An 18734-nucleotide genomic window follows, 5' to 3' on the forward strand; every position below is an offset into this window, starting at 1 on the left:
CCAAACTGTCTCCAGCCTTCATCAGCTCAGGTCCTCCTGGAGCTGTCATCTCTCAACTTCTCTCTTTACACGAAGCACCCAGATCTCATTTTAAGAGAAGTGAACGTCCTCTGAACCACTGGGAGGTTACTGGCCCCTTCTTGCCTTAGTCTGGGTCACTGTTCCACAACTGCTGTCCCACCTACCAAGAAAAGCTCCTTGAGAACAATTATATCTTATTCATCTTTGTGGCCCTGGTCTCTTGTACAAGGTCATTCACGGAGTCTATCAGACACCAGGTGCATAGGGCAGTAGAGGTCCCCGAGACTCCCCCCATGCTTCCAACATGCCAGGCACCACGCTAAATCCTGAGCTTTGCTTTGCATCATTTAACTCTTGGAATGACATTATGAGTTAGGGGTATTTTTATCAACCCCAAGTAGGAAAGCACAGAGAGTGAAGTCATTTGCCCCAAGTCACACAGCTGGTAGGCAGTTGAATTGGTACTCCCGGGGCCTCTAGGGTCTGGGCTTAGCAGGGTGGGCTGGCGTCCGGCTAGGAGAGTGCTACTACAGGCTGGCCGGCTGCAAGGAGCATGGGGGCCTGAGCTCTGGAGACCCCAGGGGCCCGGGGGCAGGGGGTGATGGAGCTTGCAGGCCCCAGGCTGGGGAGAGGAGAAGGGGAATCCTCCCCGGCTCTCCTACCCTGCAGGACCCAAGGCAAAAAACTCCGGGCCAGGACAGAGGCAGTGGAGAGGGAGGCAGAGGTTAATGGAGACAAGTAAAAGTGTCCGTCACTGGGGCTTAAACAATGGAGCAGCCCCACTTCACACGCTGCTGGGAGGACCATTAAAACCATTAGCGGGACATTAGCGCTGCTTCAGGAACTAGAGAAAGGGGAGGCTGCAGAAGGTGCTGACAGCCTTCCCGCTCTGGACAGAGCAAAGGAATCTACGGACGAGGTGATGGGGGAATGGAAAAAAGAGCAGATCTCGGGGTCTCAGCCTCCGTATCTATAAAATGGAAGTACGTGCCAGGGGAAGGAGAACAGACGATGTGTCTCTCTCTTTCCGGATCTGGGTATGATTTCTATGTTAGGGTCTTGATTCAAACATGCGGATCTCAGGAAAGATCAGGATAACATCACCCATAATATGCATATCAAATTATATGTGTACCCCCGCAGACCACTGAACATTCTCGCAAGGTAGGGGTGACCCTCCTCCCAACCCCAGAGCCCCACCCCACCCCCTAGCCAAATTCCTCTTGCGGTATTTCCTTAAGCATCATATATGTATGGCAGGTCCCAGTTCCCAGGCCAAACAAAACCCTTGACGTGCTCTGTCAGCATCTCCACCAAGGACGTGTTCCCTCCACCCACCCCATGGGCGGCCCATCTGCTCCAGATTCTCATCAGGAGAGAAGCAGGGCTTGGGGCCCTGCGGGTGCACAGGTTCAGGGATGGGAGGGATCTGAATTTCATTCATGCCAGTGGTTGACCTTGAGCAAGTGCTGAACCCTTCTGAGCCTTGGCTTTGGGATCCGCCAAATGAGGACAATGGGACTTTGCAAAGCTGCGAGGGGAAGGGGTAAAGGGTGTGACATGCTCCGCCCGGAACAGGGGCCAAATTTTATTTACTTATTCATTTTAGAGAGGGAAAGGGTTGGAGGAGAGCAGAGGGAGAGTGAGAGAGAGAATCTTAAGCGGGCTTGAGAGTTGGATGCGTAACCGACTGAGTTACCCAGGTGCCCCAGAACAGGTGCCTAATTAATAATAACCCAGTGCCTACAGCAGCACCCACACAGCTGACCTCCCTGTCCTTCCTCTGTTCTTCCTCTAAGACCCCGGAGTGTTGATTTCGGTTTTCCTTGTCTCTGTCCTTGAACTGTGAGGGTAGGCAGGGCACAGACTCACTTCCGTTCATCCCTATCTCCTTAGCACCTGCAACCGTGCCTGGCCATGGTGAGCAATGGGTAGAAGGATGGATGGATGGATGGATGAGTGGATGGGTGGGTGGATATGGGTGCAGGAGCAAGTGAGTCACAGGAACATTATATGACCAGCTTATTTGCTAAGTAGAAACATCTAGGCCCAGAGGGTAAAGAGGCTCTGATAATACAGAAAATCAGCACTGGAGGAGCAAAGCAGGTTGTTTGTAGAGGATAACCCCCTATCTATTCAATAGTCTGGAAGGCTGGACCCCAAAATATTCACAGTGACCTGAGTGGTCAGATGATGGTGATTTTCATCACCATGATTTTGCTTTTGGCTACTGAGACCAGGTGTTACCTATGTAATTCAAAGAAATAAGAAAAGAAAACCAAGTTATGCAGAAACAAAACAAAACCCCAGTGGCTACATAGAAAAGAGACCCTTGCCCTCCTCTTTGGTGCACCTTGCACACAGCCCTATGGGGGATTGGGCAGCTCAGCCACCACAGAGGACCCTGACGGCTGCCTCTGGCCCTGTGAGTGTGGCACCCCTCCCTGGGACGACATGTTATCAGGGAATGCTACAGAACATTCTTCAAGGCAGTCCACGTCTCATCAAGTCTTCCTACCCTGCCCCCAAGAAAATGTATTCCTCATATGTTCCTTGGTACAACTAAATGTGATTTCCATTTTATGTCTTTATAAGAATTTTCCCAAGAAAGGGGGAAGAAAGAGTTTATTGGACTACACTCTCCTATGTTCAGCTCAGGGTGGCCAAGGTGATGATAGCTCCTGGGCTCTGTGCCTTGCAGGGAGGTGCTGGGAGGCTGGATTCTGACCCCCCCCCCATGTCTTGCATATTGAGGACACCATACATATTTACTCCATAGAATCAGCCCTCAAAAAGAATCTTTTTTCTTTGTGTGAATATTATTAGATTTTCATAATACCTAATGTCATCTGTGGAGAAGGGCCCGTTTCCCCGCATATTCATTTGACACAACTGGACAAGGAACATGGTTCTGTCTGGTTCACGTGTCAACTCTTCCCCCACCCCTGTCCCGTTCTGTTTGCCTTACTATTTGTCCCCAGGCTATCTCATCCTGGAAAAAATGAATTCTCGGGATTTTTCTCACCCAGACTTTTTAGATATAGAGCTTTGTCTGGCATTAATAAAATATCACTTATCCCAGCTTCTGTTCCTTTAGAATTGGGTTTATTTTCCATACGGCCTGCACGAGTGGTTTGCAAACACGACAGGTGTCCTCTGTCAGCATTTCGGGGTCAGAGGGATGCTTCAGGAAACGAAGCCACTTTCAGAGCCTCGTCAGCACACGGGGTTTGACAGTGGCAGAGCTGGGCCCCTGGCTGCGTCTGTACAGCAGGGCCATTCCTGGACCCCAAGGGGAGCCCAACTCTGACTTCTCTGCAGGGGAGAAACTACCACTTCAGATATATGTATTTTTCGTTCCAACTCAAGCTGAAGAATCAGAGACCTCTGGGTCCTTGGCCTTTCCCTGCTCCTGCACAGAAATAATCGGATGAGCACTGGGATTGCTTGCTTCGTCACATGCCCAGCTATAGAACAGGGACTGCCTGAGGGACCGAGGCCTGGACAGCTCAGGGCCATGTGGCAAGTGCCAGAGACTGGCAGATGAAAGGCCACATGTGCAAGGTGCGATGCTGGTTCTCCTGCCCGTTGTGCGCAAGGCAGGTCTACAGGGAAACTATGAATGAAGGCGAGGAAGACACAGTTGACTCTGAGATACCCACTCTCACCTCCAGCCCTGGCTGGACTCTCAGAGCCCCCTGGGGAAAAGCACCTTCCTACAATCTGCCTTTCCTCTGTGAGTAGCCCAAACCTCAGCAGGGTGATTCATCCATCTTGATTCATGAACTTCAGTTCATTCACAGATACTCATCGAGTGCTTCTTTGCCCAGCACGTGTGTCTTCTCCCCTTTTCTTCAACAACAGAATACCTTACACTTTCTGCACCAGCCATATCAGTCTGATTCTCAGGGGTACTATCCTTCCTTGAGCCACAGGGCCTTTGCACAAGCTGTTTCCTTAGCCTGGAGCTCTTCCATTCAGACCTCTATCTCAGCTCATGTGTCTCTCTCTGAGGCAAAGCCCTGCTTTGACTCATCCCTCATGCCCATCTAAGAGTACTTACAGCACCATGTGTCCTAACGCATGGCCTTCATCACAGCTGCACTGCGATGACAGACTCATCTTTCCCCCACCTGTTCGTTGTTACTTGCTCTGAGCTGGGCATTAATGTGTGTGTTTTTTTTTTTTTCATTAGTGTCTGTTTCCCCCAAATCATAAGAAGAACCAGTAACAGCAGTTCCTAAGACTTGTTCATCCCTAGAGCCTGGCTCATGGAGAAGGGCTCCATAAATATTTGCCGAATGACTGAATCCTTGCCAATGTACCTAACCCATAGTTTTAATTCCCCACAGACAGTAAGAATTTGTACAACAAGACAAACTACAACAGGATCCAGTAATGAGGGATCACAACGTGGCCTACACGGACCACGGTTGGTTCCGGGGGTGATATGGATCTAGCGCCATTTTGTAGGAAAGAAAGAGCCGTGAGGCTGGACGACCAGCTGTTCCAGCAGCTCCACACTTCCCCGGGACAGATGAGAACGGTGATAAGAGTGTGTGAGAAGCCGGGCGCTCATGACCGCGTGGACGGTTATAGGAAAAGAAATGACTCTGGAGTGGAGGCAGACGTCTCAGGCAGAACGTGCACAGTGGTGTTCAGAGTTTATAACTAGTAGCGAAAGCATCCTTATTACCGACGTTCCTGCGCAGAAACAATCTTCCCGCCATGAATTCGAGACCCCCACGCCATCGTCCTCACTCACATTATGTTCAATCACGTGACAACTCTTAGGGGTGTCACCATCATAGAATAGAGACCACCTCAGGGGAGAAGACGTAGGAGACACAGAGACACAAACGACTCTACCATCCAGAACAAAAGCTTACTTCCTTCAACCCTTGGCGGCTGAGGCGAGGGGCTGGGAGGACACACCACCCCTCCTTGCTTAGAGGAGGGCGGAACCGGCCGTGTTCAAGCCAGCCAGCTCCACTCCTCGAGCTGGGAGCCACAGCTTCTAGATGCTACCTGGACGCATCCCCTTACTTCACCTCGGAGCTGGCTGTGGCGTCCATGCCCACCGCGTGCACATGCTCGGGTTGTCAAGGAGACCGGCAGTATGTGGGACAGCATGCACCCAGGGCTGGGAGTCAGACCGTCAGTTGGGGGAGGGGGGCGGAAGACCCATTCCCCTAGGTAGGCCTCCAAGATACGGCAGATTCATATGTCACAACAGATGAGAAAATCTGAAGCGGGAGATAAGAAATTCTGACCCTGGTTTTAGGCAGTGGCGGAGGGAGGCGGGTGGCATTCACCTAGTCCTTCCTTAAAGGACAGTCATGCTACTTGCTCTGCAAAGAGCTAGAAGGTAGACTGTGTGGGGAGGCAGGCAAGAGTGGTTTTCTTTTCATAGCCTGTTTCCATGGTGCCTGACAGCACTTGGCAATCTATAGCTGGGAGTCTTGGACAGCCAGGGTGCCCCAGGGCCTTATCTTATGCAGGCCACCCTCCAAAGCCCATCCTTCTGGCCTGCCTGGGCCCCCACAGGCAAGCAGCCAGGGACCCTCTCTCACCTCCCTGGGGGAAAGAGGTGAGCGACATTGCAGACAAATGGCAAGCAGAGAACAACCGAAGAGCCAAGGTCTACAGCTCAGGCACACCCCCTCCCTCCATGCCCTTGGGGAGAGTTCATAGAAGCATGAGCTTCCCGGGTTTCACTGAGGACCTCATAGGGCGGTCAGCCCAGCCGACCCCTATCCAGGAACACATTCTTTTTCTCCCCTCAGCCTGGATGGCAAGGCCCGGATCACCAGATAAGGGCCTCTTTGATTCCCAGTGTGTTTACACACGCTGTGGCCCCACACCTTGGAAAGAACCAACCACATCCAGGCAGGTTTGCACACTTCCGGGCCGGGTGAGGGAACGTGGCGCCTTACCTGTTCCTGGGAGTTCATCACTCGCAACTTCATCTGCTTCAGGTACGTGGAGGTAAGGGGCATGTTGTAATCGATGATCCCGGAGACCAGGGGAGAGGGAGGCTCGTTTTCTGATAGAAAGAACAAAAGGAAGCCACTTTGAGTCTGTGCCCAGGGCCCCCTGGCAGGTACCACACCCTGTCACCCACACTGAGAACACAGAGCCTGAGGAAGAGGAAGGAACAGGCCTGAGCTCATAAGCTGGCGGCTCAGCTACCACAGCTGGCCCGTGGATGGGGACCAAAGGCACTGAGGAGAGGCTGCAGTGGGGTGGGTGCTTGTGTTTGGGAAGAGAGCACAAGTTAAAATTCCAGAATATTTGGCTGCTTTGAAAAATGGAAGTTCTGGTCACCCAGGGCCCATGTGGCCATGGGGCCACCCACCAGTGCGGCTCTGCCACAGCTCCTTCTTGCAGATGGGGCAAGAGCTCTCATTTCCTATGCCCATTTTCAGGTGAGTACTTTTGCCAGGCCCTCGAAGGCATCTATGCTTCCAACCCCAGTCTGAGCCAGCTTCCTGCGGCACACATGCCACCACCACCTGACCCCATCTCCCACCCCCACTGCATCCTCCCAAAAGCACGGGCAGGTACCATATGGATCACGGGTCTGGCCCGGGCCTCCAGCGCCCATCTCCCAAAGTCTGGTCCGTCCTTAATCACATGGAGAGGAGGCCTGGTCCTCCCATTTATTGCTTTCTCGTCCTGAAGATCAAAGTAAGCCATGCTCCTTTTGTAGAGCATGTGCAAAGTGTGGAAAGATGTAAAGAAAAAAAAACAAAACAAAACAAACAAAAAAACCCCCAATTGCAGCACCAAGCAGCTTGGCATATGCTTCTGTTTGTTTTTTCTTTCCTTTGATTTCTCTTCCTTGTGTACTTGATATTAAAATGCATACAGAAAATTATGTAGTCCGCTTTAAAAAATTTGTTTTTCATAACATCATCATAGTCATTTCACCCACCATCAAAAATCTTGTTTTCTGGGTATTTACTCTAAAGATACAAACGTAGCGATCCGAAGGGGCACGTGCACCCGAATGTTTATAGCAGCAATGTCCACAATAGCCAAACTATGGAAAGAACCTAGATGTCCATCAACAGATGAATGGATAAAGAAGATGTGGTATATATACACAATGGAATACTATGCAGCCATCAAAAGAAATGAAATCTTGCCATTTGCGACAACGTGGATGGAACTAGAGCGTATCATGCTTAGCAAAATAAGTCAAGCGGAGAAAGACAACTATCATATGATCTCCCTGATATGAGGAAGTGGAGATACAACATGGGGGGTTAAGGGGGTAGTAGAAGAATAGATGAAACAAAATGGGATTGGGAGGGAGACAAACCATAAGTGACTCTTAATCTCACAAAACAAACTGAGGGTTGCTGGGGGGAGGGGGGTTGGGAGAGGGGGGTGGGGTTATGGACATTGGGGAGGGTATGTGCTATGGTGAGTGCTGTGAAGTGTGTAAACCTGGCGATTCACAGACCTGTACCCCTGGGGATAAAAATATATTATATGTTTATAAAAAATTAAAAATTAAAAATTAAAAAAAATTTTAAAAAATCTTGTTTTTCTTTGCAGATAGCATTTTCATAGCTGTGTACTATTTTATCATAATTTATTTTAAGTCATTCACTTGCAACTGGCTGCTTAGGTTGTTTCCTGTTGGGGGCTATTGTAAACAATACTAAAGGGAACATCTTCATCTGTGGATATTGGTATGTATTTCTGATTGTGTCCTTTGTAAAGATTTTATTTATTTATAGCATGGGCATGCGTGCAAGAGGGGCAGATGGAGAGGGAGACAGCATCTCAAGCAGATTGTGCACTGAGTGTAGAGCCTGATGTAGGGCTTGATCTCATGACGTGAGCCGAAACCAAGAGTCAGACACTTGACCGACTGAGCCACCCAGGTGCCCCTGATGGTGTCCTGTTTAGACAATCCCAAAAATGGAATTCATGGGTCAAAGAGTAGGACTGTTTCGTGACTTAAAACCTCCAGCTAAGCTGCCTTCTGCAGAGGCTGCCGCAGTGGACACTACCCAGCCTTCGTGTTCTGCACCTGAGCTGCCCCTGCAGGTGCCCCCAGGGACAGACTAAAATGGCACAGAAATAAATCAAGGAGGATGGGGAGCGATTAAAAGGGAGCCTGTCACACCACCTCCCCCCCCTTTCAGCTTCCTCTTCAGATGCCTTCAGATGACCAATCTCAAAACGCTGGAGTCCCCTGCCGGAGTCTGTCACCCTGAGTGGGGCCTCATTTGATCCATTAGTCACTTGACCCTGCTTCACCCTCTCCCTGGGGATGAGTCTTGGTTACCTGTTCTCTGGCCTCCTCTTTCTGCCTCCAAGACTCCAGGCTTTTCACCCAAAGCTCCCCCTGGTGCCTAGTTCTGTTCAGGGGCCGGGATTTGAGCAGTCCGAGGAGTCGCAGTCTGGACTGGCCAGTGCCTGTCCTCCCCCATCACCGCCGGGCTGGAGAGATGGGCTGAAGGGCAACCGGGTGCCGGGGCCCCTGTGGAGGAGCCAGAGGCCAGGCCAGAAAGGTCCCTGTGACCTTGAAAACACTATGCCATATGAAAGAAGCCAGACGCAAACGGGCAAGTACCATAGGCTTGCGCTTGGATGGAATTATCTAGACTAGGCAGACTCACTGAGACAGAAAGTGGGACAGAGTTTATTAGGGACTGGGGCTTGGGAATGGGAAGTTATTGCCTCATGGGTACATGGTTTCTGTTTGGGGTGGTGAAAATGTTTTGGAAACACAGCAGGAATGGTTGCCCAATGGTGTGAATATAAATAATGTCACCGATTGTATACTTAAAAATTATTAAAATGACAAGTTCTGTGTTATAAATGTTTAACAATAAAGAAAAAAAAGTCCCTTGAAACAAGGGGGTGAAGCTATGCAAAAGGGACAAGGGAGTCCCCTGCTTGATATGGATAAAACGGCCCAGAAAATAGAGTCCGTGTAGACTGCAACTGGGGGACTAAGGGGTGTCCTTTTGAGGTGCTATCCTTCTGGGAACCATCCAGCTTGAATAACATTTCTTACCAAGTTGTATGAAAATGCAGAACTAGGGGTGCCTGGGTGGTTCAGTGGGTTAAAGCCTCTGCCTTTGGCTCAGGTCCCAGGATCCTGGGATCGAGCCCTGCATCGGGCTCTCTGCTCAGCAGGGAGCCTGCTTCCCCTTCTCTCTCTGCCGGCCTCTCTGCCTACTTGTGATCTCTGTCAAATGAATAAATAAAATCTTAAAAAAAGAAAATGCAGAACTATGTTTTGCTTTTTATTTATTTTTTTGAAATATTTTATTTATTTATTTGATAGAAAGAGATCACAAGTAGGCAGAGAGACAGGCAGAGAGAGAGGGAAGAAGCAGGGTCCCTGCCGAGCAGAAAGCCCGATGTGGGGCTCGATCCCAGGACCCTGAGATCATGTCTCGAGCCGAAGGCAGAGGCTTTAGCCCACTGAGCCACCCAGGCGCCCCTGTTTTGCTTTTTAAATCTGTGTTGTGGGACGCCTGGGTGGCTCAGTTGGTTAAGCAGCTGCCTTCGGCTCAGGTCATGATCCTAGCGTCCTGGGATCGAGTCCCACGTCGGGCTCCTTGCTCGGCAGGGAGCCTGCTTCTCCCTCTGCCTCTGCCTGCTATTCTGTCTGCCTGTGCTCTCTCTCCGCCCCCCCTCTCTGATAAATAAATAAAATCTTTAAAAAAAAAATAAATCTGTGTTGTCACACTCAGAGTTTTTGTGTTCTTGAAGATTTTTATTCTTCGAGGAAGAACTAAAGGTCACTAATATCTCAGAAACTGGCTTAAAACGGGCTGAACTTTTTTTTTTTTTTTTTAAATAGAGATTTCCTCTTGGTTCTGTGGCGGAGGGATCTGGCCCAGCTGTCCACTGGCACCTTTGCCCAGACGCCTGGCGTGGAGGGAACTAAAATCCATTTCTGTGGCCTTGGGTCCTCTTCGTGCCGCCCCACCCTCAGCCCAGACTTGACCTCCTGGAACCCAGGGGCATGCTGGGACCTGCCTCCTGCCCCAGAGTGACGGGGCTAGAAGCATGTGTGAGGCAGACATTTGAGCAACCCCACTGAGATGGTGTCACTCAATAGGGCCCTGGTTCCTGTTTTCAGATGCTGGGTCTTCAGACGGAGAATTTGGCCATTTCTGTTTCATTTCCTCAGAGACATGGCTGTCTGGTGAAAAGCTGCGGGCAGGGCCACCCTCGCCCTATGGATGGCTGGTCAGAGCCGCAAAGGAAGGCCTCATCGAGTGTCATGGTGATTCTCCGTGTCTGGTCATCCACGGAGGCCGGCCACCCCTGGCCTGCCTAAATGCCATGACTGCTTATGAGCATGTATCTTTAATAAAGCCAGGTACAGGGACTCCTGGCTGGCTCAGTGGGTTAAGCCTCTGCCTTCAGCTCAGGTCATGATCTTGGGGTCCTGGAATCGAGTCCTGCATGAGGCTCTCTGCTCAGCAGGGAGCCTGCTTCCCCTCCCCTTCCCCCCACCTGCCTCTCTGCCTGCTTGTGCTCTCTCTCTCTGTGTCAAATAAATAAATAAAATCTTAAAAAAAAAAAAAAAGCCAGGTACAGCTTGGTTTAGGGAAGAAAAAAGCAACGGCTAGGATGGCCCTCTCAGGGCAGAAAAGGGATCTTCCTTGGCCTGTTCCCACCCCAGCATGTCGGCAGCTCTGAAACCATCTCTGGCGCCCAGAGGCAAGCTAGGAGGGCTCAAGACCAGGAGCCAGGCTCCCCTGAGCACGCGCACACACACACACACAGACGCGCACACACCCCCACTGAGACCCAGGTGCAGTGAAATGCTCCCGCCTGCGCCTCCAGAAGTGAGAGTTCCGGTGGGCGGGGGGCATTCCGGGTGAGGGAAAGTGCTGGCAGCTGGTGGTGGGACCGCGGGAGAGCCCCAAGTTTTGGGGCTGTGGGCAGCCCCAGGGTTCTGGAGGTTCGGCTCCCGTGAAGAGGATCCGCTTGGTAGAAAGGAGGCGAGGAGCAGGGGCCAGCGGGAGCCCTAAGGGGTCCTGTGCTCACAGGACAGACGCATGCCAGGCTGGGAAGAATCTAAGGTGACTAGCAGCGGCTTCCTTGAGCTCTGTGAAGACAGGCCGGCCCCCGCTATGGTCAACACACAGAGCGGCCATGCCTGAGCCACGCTGGGGTGGTGGGCATTCGCAGGGGTCACAGGGCCGCCATGATCCAGCAAGTGGCTGGGGAGAGAGGCAGAGGAACCTCTCAAAGAGATGTCTCAACACTCTTTGCCAAGGACAAATGAAACCAGCCCAAGAGCTAGCCCTGGGTTTACGGGCCTTGGAAATAATCAGTGATGGGGCGTCTGGAGCCAGGCCAAGCCAAGCGCTGACCTCCATCGCTAGGCTCCAATGGCATGCACCCATCAAGGCAAGCTTCAAGGGAGGCAGCGGGCCTCGCCCCTCCAGGTGGAGCACATGGGGGCAGTTCTCGGGAGCTTTCACCTATAGTATGGAAGAACTCAGTCCAGGGACCCCCGTGGCTCCCAGGGCCAGTGGCCAGTCTTCCAGGCGAGGCTGGGTGTTCAAGTGTGTGGGCATCAGGAGGGCCCAGAAGAGCCATGAGAGCCACCAGACTGTGGGGGTGTTCAGATCTGGAAACAGATGTGGGGCCTGGGGCTGGCTCAGGGGGTGCTAGAAAGCCTCTGTCCTAGGGATGTGAGTCAGCAGACCAGCAAGTATTGAAGAAGCACTGCTGTGTGTGCATTCGGGGTGGGGCAGGTGGGGGGACCCTGTAGGCACAAGCCATGCTCTCAGCAGGGGGAACTGATGGCCAGTCTATTAGAGCTCAGGGGAGGAAGAACTCAGAGGGCTCTGGAATAGCTCAAGACGGCTTTGCGGAGAGAGGATCCGAACAGTGTTCAATCACCCAGCCAGCAGCTACTCAGCACTCCTCAGGAGTTCCACGCAGACCCTCCTGCTCCAGAAGGCGGGTACTAGTATGAGTACCCCCATCTTTCAGATGCGGCACCCTCCTCGGGTGGTACAGCAAGGGAGTACGAAAACTGGGCCAGGCCAGGCCAGCAACCTGGCTGAAATGGGAAAGACTGCAGGGGCAAAGGAAGCAGCTGGAATGGGGTCACCTGAGGGAGGACAGGATCTGGGGAGCTAGGCACAGAGGGGGTTGGAAGTAGACAGAGCAGTCTGGGCCTGGTGCGAATGAACCACCACCGGAGTGGATGATTCTGTCTCCGAGGGAGGGTCCCTGCTGTAGATAACTTGGTGGCCCACTGCTAATCCTGGTTCGTTGCCATGCAATGTATATTTTGTCACTTCAGAGGAACCGGAGTGTGTCTGCAGAGGCCCCTTTCCCCAGGAGCTAGGGCTGGCCTGAGGGCACACTCGGTTCTCACCCTCTGTGCTCTCTACGCCTGGACTCACTCAGGGCTGTGGAAAAGGAGCGTGGAGCCGGGAGGCCCTGGAATTTCCCATCCTTGGACTTCCTGATCCTCAGCAGCCTCCTTTGTTTCTGCTCCTGGCGCTGGGGGAGGGCACGGGACTGTCCAGGCCCCCACGCTCCGCCGGGGACAAACTGCTGAGCAGGGGAGGCTGCTTTGCTTCCTCTCTTTCTTTTTAACACGAGGCCAGGAAGCCAGGCATTTTCCCAACAGCCCCTCGAGAAGTCTCCATCCTGTTCCCTGTCCCCCTCCAGCTCCCCCCCCTTCCTGGGACAGGAACACGGCCGGGGTCTGGGGCCTGGGGCAGAAGAAGGAGGGGGGCGGCTGGCATGGCAGGGGTGCCTAGGAAAGAGCAAGCAGTATGGCCGCACCCTGAGAGGCCAGTATGGCGGGAGGAAATCAGATCTGCAAGCTCTCAGCTCGGGTAGGGGAAGGGACACCCTGCCAGCTGGTGAGGGTAGCCCGGGCAGCTAATGCCTCTGGCCATTAAGCAGACAGGGGAGCCTTTTAGACTCCGAGGCTCTCCACTAGCAGCTTCCAGAAAGCAAGCACTTCCTTTTTGCCCAGCATCCAGGTTGCATACCCAGGGTGTTCACCTAGGTGGGGTGGTTGATCAGCTGTCTCCCTGTGGAGCCCCTGAACACTGGCATTCTTGTGTCTGGACACCGGGCACAGAGGGCAGGGGGAAACAGGCTGGTGTTTCCCACGTGCCTGCTGCACCAGGCGCCCTCCAGAATGGGCTCCTTTAATTCAACTCAGAGAGGCAGGCATTCCTCCCATTTTGCTGATGATAAAATAAGTTCTCCTGTCTTCTGGAGGAGCTTGGACAACTGATTTCACAGTGACACTCGTGCCTCATTTCCTCAGCTACAAGCTGGGACAGATCCCTCATAGGATCGTGGAAGCTATTATGAAGAGAGGTCCCCAGCCTGCCATGGGATACTCAGCAGCAACCGGGTGCCACAGCCAGGCCCGCTGGATGCCCCCCACCGTACTTTGCCATGGGCCACACTGTCTCCAACTCCCTCAGTGTCTCCTCCTCCTTGTGGGGCAAGCTGTGCACCTGGGGCCCGAGAAGCAGCATTCTGTCTGCCGCCAGCAAGGACGTCCCCGAAAGCTTTGCACTGCCTGCTCTCCGGCCCTAACCGGCCTAGAACAAAACCCTGGAAAGAGAGGTTCCTCTGCAGAGCCCACAGAGCTGGCTGAAATTCCAGGAGGCTCCCTCCTGGTGGGAAGTGCTCACATTCTCTCTCTCTCTCTCATTCTCTCTGTCTCAAACTCCCCCTCCACCCCCCAATCCCTCCCGTCGTCGTCGTCCTCCTCCTCCTTCTCCGGGGCGGGGGTGGGAACGGTGGGGGCAGCTCAAAGAAGAGACAGGCTGCCTCCCGGCCAGGCCAGAGCCCATGGATGAGAAGGAGTGGAGCTGCCACCCCAGAGACCTGGCCACCATCACCGAGGAGTGGGGGAGGTGACAGTCGTCTTCCACCCTGGCAGCAGCACAACAGAGGGAGCCTGCGGACACCCCAGAGCAGCCCACAAAGCAGGCCCCTGGTGGCCTCGCCTTGCCTCCGTTCCTCTAGGCTAGCGCTTTAGTGTCTGACTCCGCCAGTTGCTATGGAAACGGTTAGGCCAGAACAGGAAGGGACAGGCAGCCACCAGCAGGGCACGCGCCTGGGGACCCAGACCCTGACAGGGTGGGGGTGCAGCAGGGAAAGCCCTCCTGGCCTATTTGCAAGCACCAAATACCAAATATCCTCTTGGCCCAGGGCTTGGGGGAGGTGGGGGGAGCTCCGAGGCATTGGCAGCCTTGCAACAGCCCCAGCCTCCTCCTCCTCCGTGAGCCCCGTGCCAGGTATGGGGTTGAACCCTCAAACCTCAGGGGTCCCCTGAAGTAGGCACCACGATTAACTCTACGCATGGATGAGGAAACTGAGACTCAGAGAGCTGAAATCGCTTGTTCGGGACACAGCGCTGCTGAGTGGCAGAGCTGGGATTCAAACCCAAGTGTGGCCTGGGGGGGCTCTGCTCTTAAACCAGGAACCCAGCATTTACGAGGTATGAGCCACACTTGTTCCCATCCCACAGGCTTTAGAAGCCACCCATGTACCCGTGGCCTGATGACCCCACAGACGGGAAGGTTTCTGGATTTGGTCTGTCAGCTGGTGTCAGTCATTCACGGGCATTGGAGACCACCCAAAAAACCCACAACAAAACAAAACAAAACAGAAAAACACCCCACCTGGCACCTACGCTATGATTTCTTTGTCATCATCTATTTGAGCTTTGTTGATTTGGAGGGTATGGACATCTGTCCAAGGGACCCACTTCGGCTGGTCACAAGTGCTCCGGGCATTTAAATTCTAAGTAATCCCCACAGATTCCCTGGTTGTTTGTGGGGAGGGAAGGAACACTCAGGGAGGACCTCCTATCGGTAGGTGTGGGGCTCGAGGGTAAAAAGGCACAGGTGGCAAGAGGCGTGCCCCTGTCTCCTGAGAGCTCACAGACCGGTCAGTGCGACCAGACCCATGAGGACACCGCTCAGGGCGAGATCTGGGTGACAAGAGTGAAGGAACTTAGGGAAGAGGGCGAGATGATCTGTTTCCATCAGGAACCTCAGTGGGAGAAGAGGGTCTTGATGGGCAGTAGGAACGTACCATTTGCTTTTCAAGGAAACTTGACATTTTTCTTACAGTTAAGAAACAACAACAACAAAAAAATGAGGGTCTTTGGGCAGGGACCCACACTGGCCTCTGGGAATTGTGACAACCACTGGCCATGCACTTTTCTGTCTGTGCCAGCAAGGGGCGGGCCCTGCTGGTGGGAGGGCCTCTCCCTGCACAGCATCCCAGAACCACCAGCATCCCCTGCCTCCTCCCCTACCTTTGGGCTCCAGGCCGTTGGAGTTAAAGTGCATTCTCTTCTGACACTCGGTGCAGCTCATCAGGAACCGGGTCACGGCCTCTCGCGGGAGGAAGGCATAGGTCTCCGCAATCTGAGGACAGAAAAGGTTTGCTCATTATATGGGACCGGGGGAGGCCGCCTGGTCACCAGGTCACCAAGATCTGTGTGCTGGTGGCAGATGCTTGGCCCTTGAAGAAAGGGAAGGGATTCGAGGAGCAAGGAGCAGGTGTCCTCAGTTCTTAGCCATGGAAATGAGTTAGTAGTCTTATGGAAAACCACTTTTTAAAAAAAATGTTGAATAAAAGAGTTAGAAATTGAGAAAGCACAAACAACGAAACATTATCTAACCTATGTTTTAATAAGTAATACTCCTCTCAGAGCATTTAATTGTTGCTGCTGAAAAATGAGTATATGAACATTGCTCTAGGGGAGGGTGAAACAATTTCCATTCTTACGGATGGATAAACCGAGACCCATGAATTTACCAGCTCTGGGCCTATGGACGGAGCCCGAGGTTCTAAAAAGGTCTTTCCTGCAGTCATTCACAGATAGAGAACATTTTAGGGAGCGCTGTGAGCGTCTGATGACAAATTTTCAAACTGGAAACGCTGTTAAGGACGCCCACGTTCCAGGTGAGGTCACAGGGCCCAGAGAGGTCGACCTACTTGCCTAAGGCCACACAGCTTGTGAGAGGCAGTGGCAGACTAAAGCCAATGCTCCAGGACACACCGAGCCAGGACTGCCTCCAGGGGGCCTCACCTAGCCAGGGACTCGGGATGGGAGGAGAAGTAGGTGGGAGGGAATACAAGAAACAGGCTGGGAGTGGAGGAGGGGGTGTGGGCCCCCTTGCTCTGGGTTTCGGGGAAACGTTCTTGCCCTGGTTTGGTGGCCTCTTAGGCCTGGGTTCGCTGGCTGAGACTGGTAGTTGCCCAGTTGCGGGTTTTCGCCCATTTCCCAGAGCGCAGGCCGTCCCGCTCCTCTCCACTAAGGGGCAGCATCACCCCAGCATTCCACCATCCTCCCTGAAGCCCAGCCAGGGAAAGTTGGCCGAGGGCTCTGGTCAGCCCACGGAGGGAGGGGACTGCTCTCCAGGACAGCACAAGGTCTGCTCCTTTGGGATGCACGAGGGCCCCGTGCCATCTCTGTGGTGGTCAGGAGGTGGAGCAGGGTAGGGCGGAGTGGATGGGGGGCTGGGGCTGGGGAGGGAGGGCAGGAGGGCGGGGCAGGGTCCCAGGGCTATGGCCAGGCCCTCCGAGGACCAGCTCAGGCTGTGCCCTCCGCTCAGCTGGTCTGTGGAGCTCGGGGGCCACCCCTGCTTGGTGGCCGGCTGCAAAGGCAGAGTTAATTTTGGTGACACAATTGTTATTTCTCAGCTGATTTGATGCTCTGCGGAGCAGGCAGGCTCCTTGATGAGTTATCTCCCTTCCAAATTCCCTGTCTGATTGCCTTCCTCTGGAGGTCAGGGACAAGGGCAAAGCCCTGCGCTCTGATTGGAGCTGGTGGATGGGAGGGCAGGCGGCCCGTCCTCCTCAGGTCTAAGGGCTCCGGGATGGGGGCTTTCCTGCCACACACAGAGACATCTTCATTCCCAGCCCAACCTGCCTGGAAGTCTCAGGGGTGGCATGTCCCTCTCAGGCCTTTGGGCCTGAAGGGCCGATAGCGGCAGGAGCAAAGAGGCAAGGGTGCAGGGTGTCTGCCAGGCAAAGAGCGGGACCTTGGCTGAGCTGGGCAAACAGGTGAGCCCTGCCGCCGCCACCGAGGCACAGCAAGGTGTGGCGTCCCAGGTCAGACCTCCGGGATGAGTTGAGGACCTGGGGAGCGTCACAGTCCGCTGGGAAAGGAGGGAAGTTGCTGCCATAGGAACAGCCTGACTTCGCTCTGCGGAGCTCACCGGCTGCTGGGCAGAGAAGTCATTTCTCCAGCGCTCACGGAAGCCCTTCCTGACCTGGCCGCTCTGGAAAGGGTGGCCGGCAGCACAGGCAGAGGCCCCACTTGCCACCTGACCCGCCGAGGAGGATCCAGGGGCAGTTCCCAGAGAGGGCCCGGCCCAGGGGCCAGAGTGGCAGCCCCAGCTCTCCTGGCCTTGGCAGGGATCCCAGCAGTGTGCCAAGCTGGCTGGCGGGCCACGGGGCAGGGAGCACCGGGCATGTGGCTTCCGGCCGCACAGGAGCAGGTGGGGTGGACTGGAGAAGGCTGGGGGAGAAGCCCTTGGAAGCCCTGCCCTGGGGGGCTGGAAGGTCTGCAGCCTCGTGAACAGGTGGTGAGTGGGGGGAGTCAGTTGGGGAGGCAGAGGCCTGCCCAGCTCCATGCTGCTGTAGAGGCCGGCATGGAGGGAGGGCCCTGTGGGGCCTTCAGCCTTCACTCTCCTGGCGTGTCCACATAAGAAATGGGACCTCCGTTCCTGTTCCACCACACAGAGGTCCAAGGCCACAGGCCCCCAGGACGAGCTGAAAGGAGGAGGAGGACAATCCTTGCGTATGCCCTCCCTAGTCAATTGGCGGCTGGTTTTCAGATAGTTTTGGAGCTCCGGACACAGTTCTGGAAATAGTCTCTTGTGTGAAGCCAAAATGTGAAACAGGTAAAGACAGAGCTGCTGTGTTCAAGGAAGGGAAGCCCCAGGACCCCTGCCCCCACCCCACTTCCCCCAGCAGCCTGCTGCCTTGCACTTGGGGCCTCCTGCCTGGACACTGAGACCTTCCGCGTTTTTCCCGGTGGTAAAACTGAAGGCAGATTTCCCCGGGCAGGGAGAGCAGAAGCTATTTGCAGAGTCGTTGACTTGTAAGGCCCCATTTTCGCTCCCTAGCTCCAGGGCCGACAAGGACAGATGAGGCCAATTGGGGGGATTTGCACCACTTTACAAGATCCTCCTGCTGCCCTGCGGTGGATTAGCACGTGGTGGGCCTGGAGCAGCTGCTGACCACATCTGGCCCCAACTCCAATGTGGTCTGGGCGGCCAGATCCAGACTCTGCCGCTCAACCCAGCCTACCAGCACCCCGGGAGAGAGGAAGGAAGCAAGGAGCTTGCTCCAACCCAGATGGGTACAGACTCCAAAATAAGCCCCTTGAAAAAGGACCTGTCCTCTGTGTAGGATCAGGGAATTTGTAGAACCACCTGGAACCCTCCCCAGACCCTGCGGGCGGGGGCAAGTCCCCCCTGGGGATCCTCTGGATCGCCTGGTCACACTGCATCAGAGGCAAAGTATGGCAGGGACTTCCTGCCCCTAATGGGAATGCCCTGCATTACCCATTGTAAATGGCCATCTATCCCTGGCTCATACCCTCAGTTTCAGAAAGCTCATTACCTGCTCTCTCTGATCTACTGCTGGATAGTGGTGGGTGCCAGAAGCTTCCTTTTCCCACAGAAGAATGTGCCTCCTTTAATGCC

At 54.0% G+C, this 18734-nt stretch overlaps 1 protein-coding gene across 2 annotated transcripts in view; it reads right to left on the minus strand.

The window, feature by feature from the left end:
• NOL4L (nucleolar protein 4 like) overlaps positions 1 to 18734 on the minus strand; it is a 130689-nt gene that overhangs the window by 59139 nt on the left and 52816 nt on the right. For both annotated transcript variants that reach the window (XM_045084062.1, XM_004746647.3), the window contains exons 3-4: positions 15329 to 15440; positions 5958 to 6067 (exon numbers count right to left, since the gene is read on the minus strand). In XM_045084062.1, the coding sequence (XP_044939997.1) occupies positions 5958 to 6067; positions 15329 to 15440 (222 nt within the window). The remainder of the gene's footprint in view (positions 1 to 5957; positions 6068 to 15328; positions 15441 to 18734) is intronic.

This window comes from Mustela putorius, unplaced genomic scaffold (assembly GCF_011764305.1).
Source record: "Mustela putorius furo isolate JIRA1106 unplaced genomic scaffold, ASM1176430v1.1 tig00000743_pilon_pilon_pilon, whole genome shotgun sequence".
NCBI lineage: Eukaryota > Metazoa > Chordata > Mammalia > Carnivora > Mustelidae > Mustela > Mustela putorius.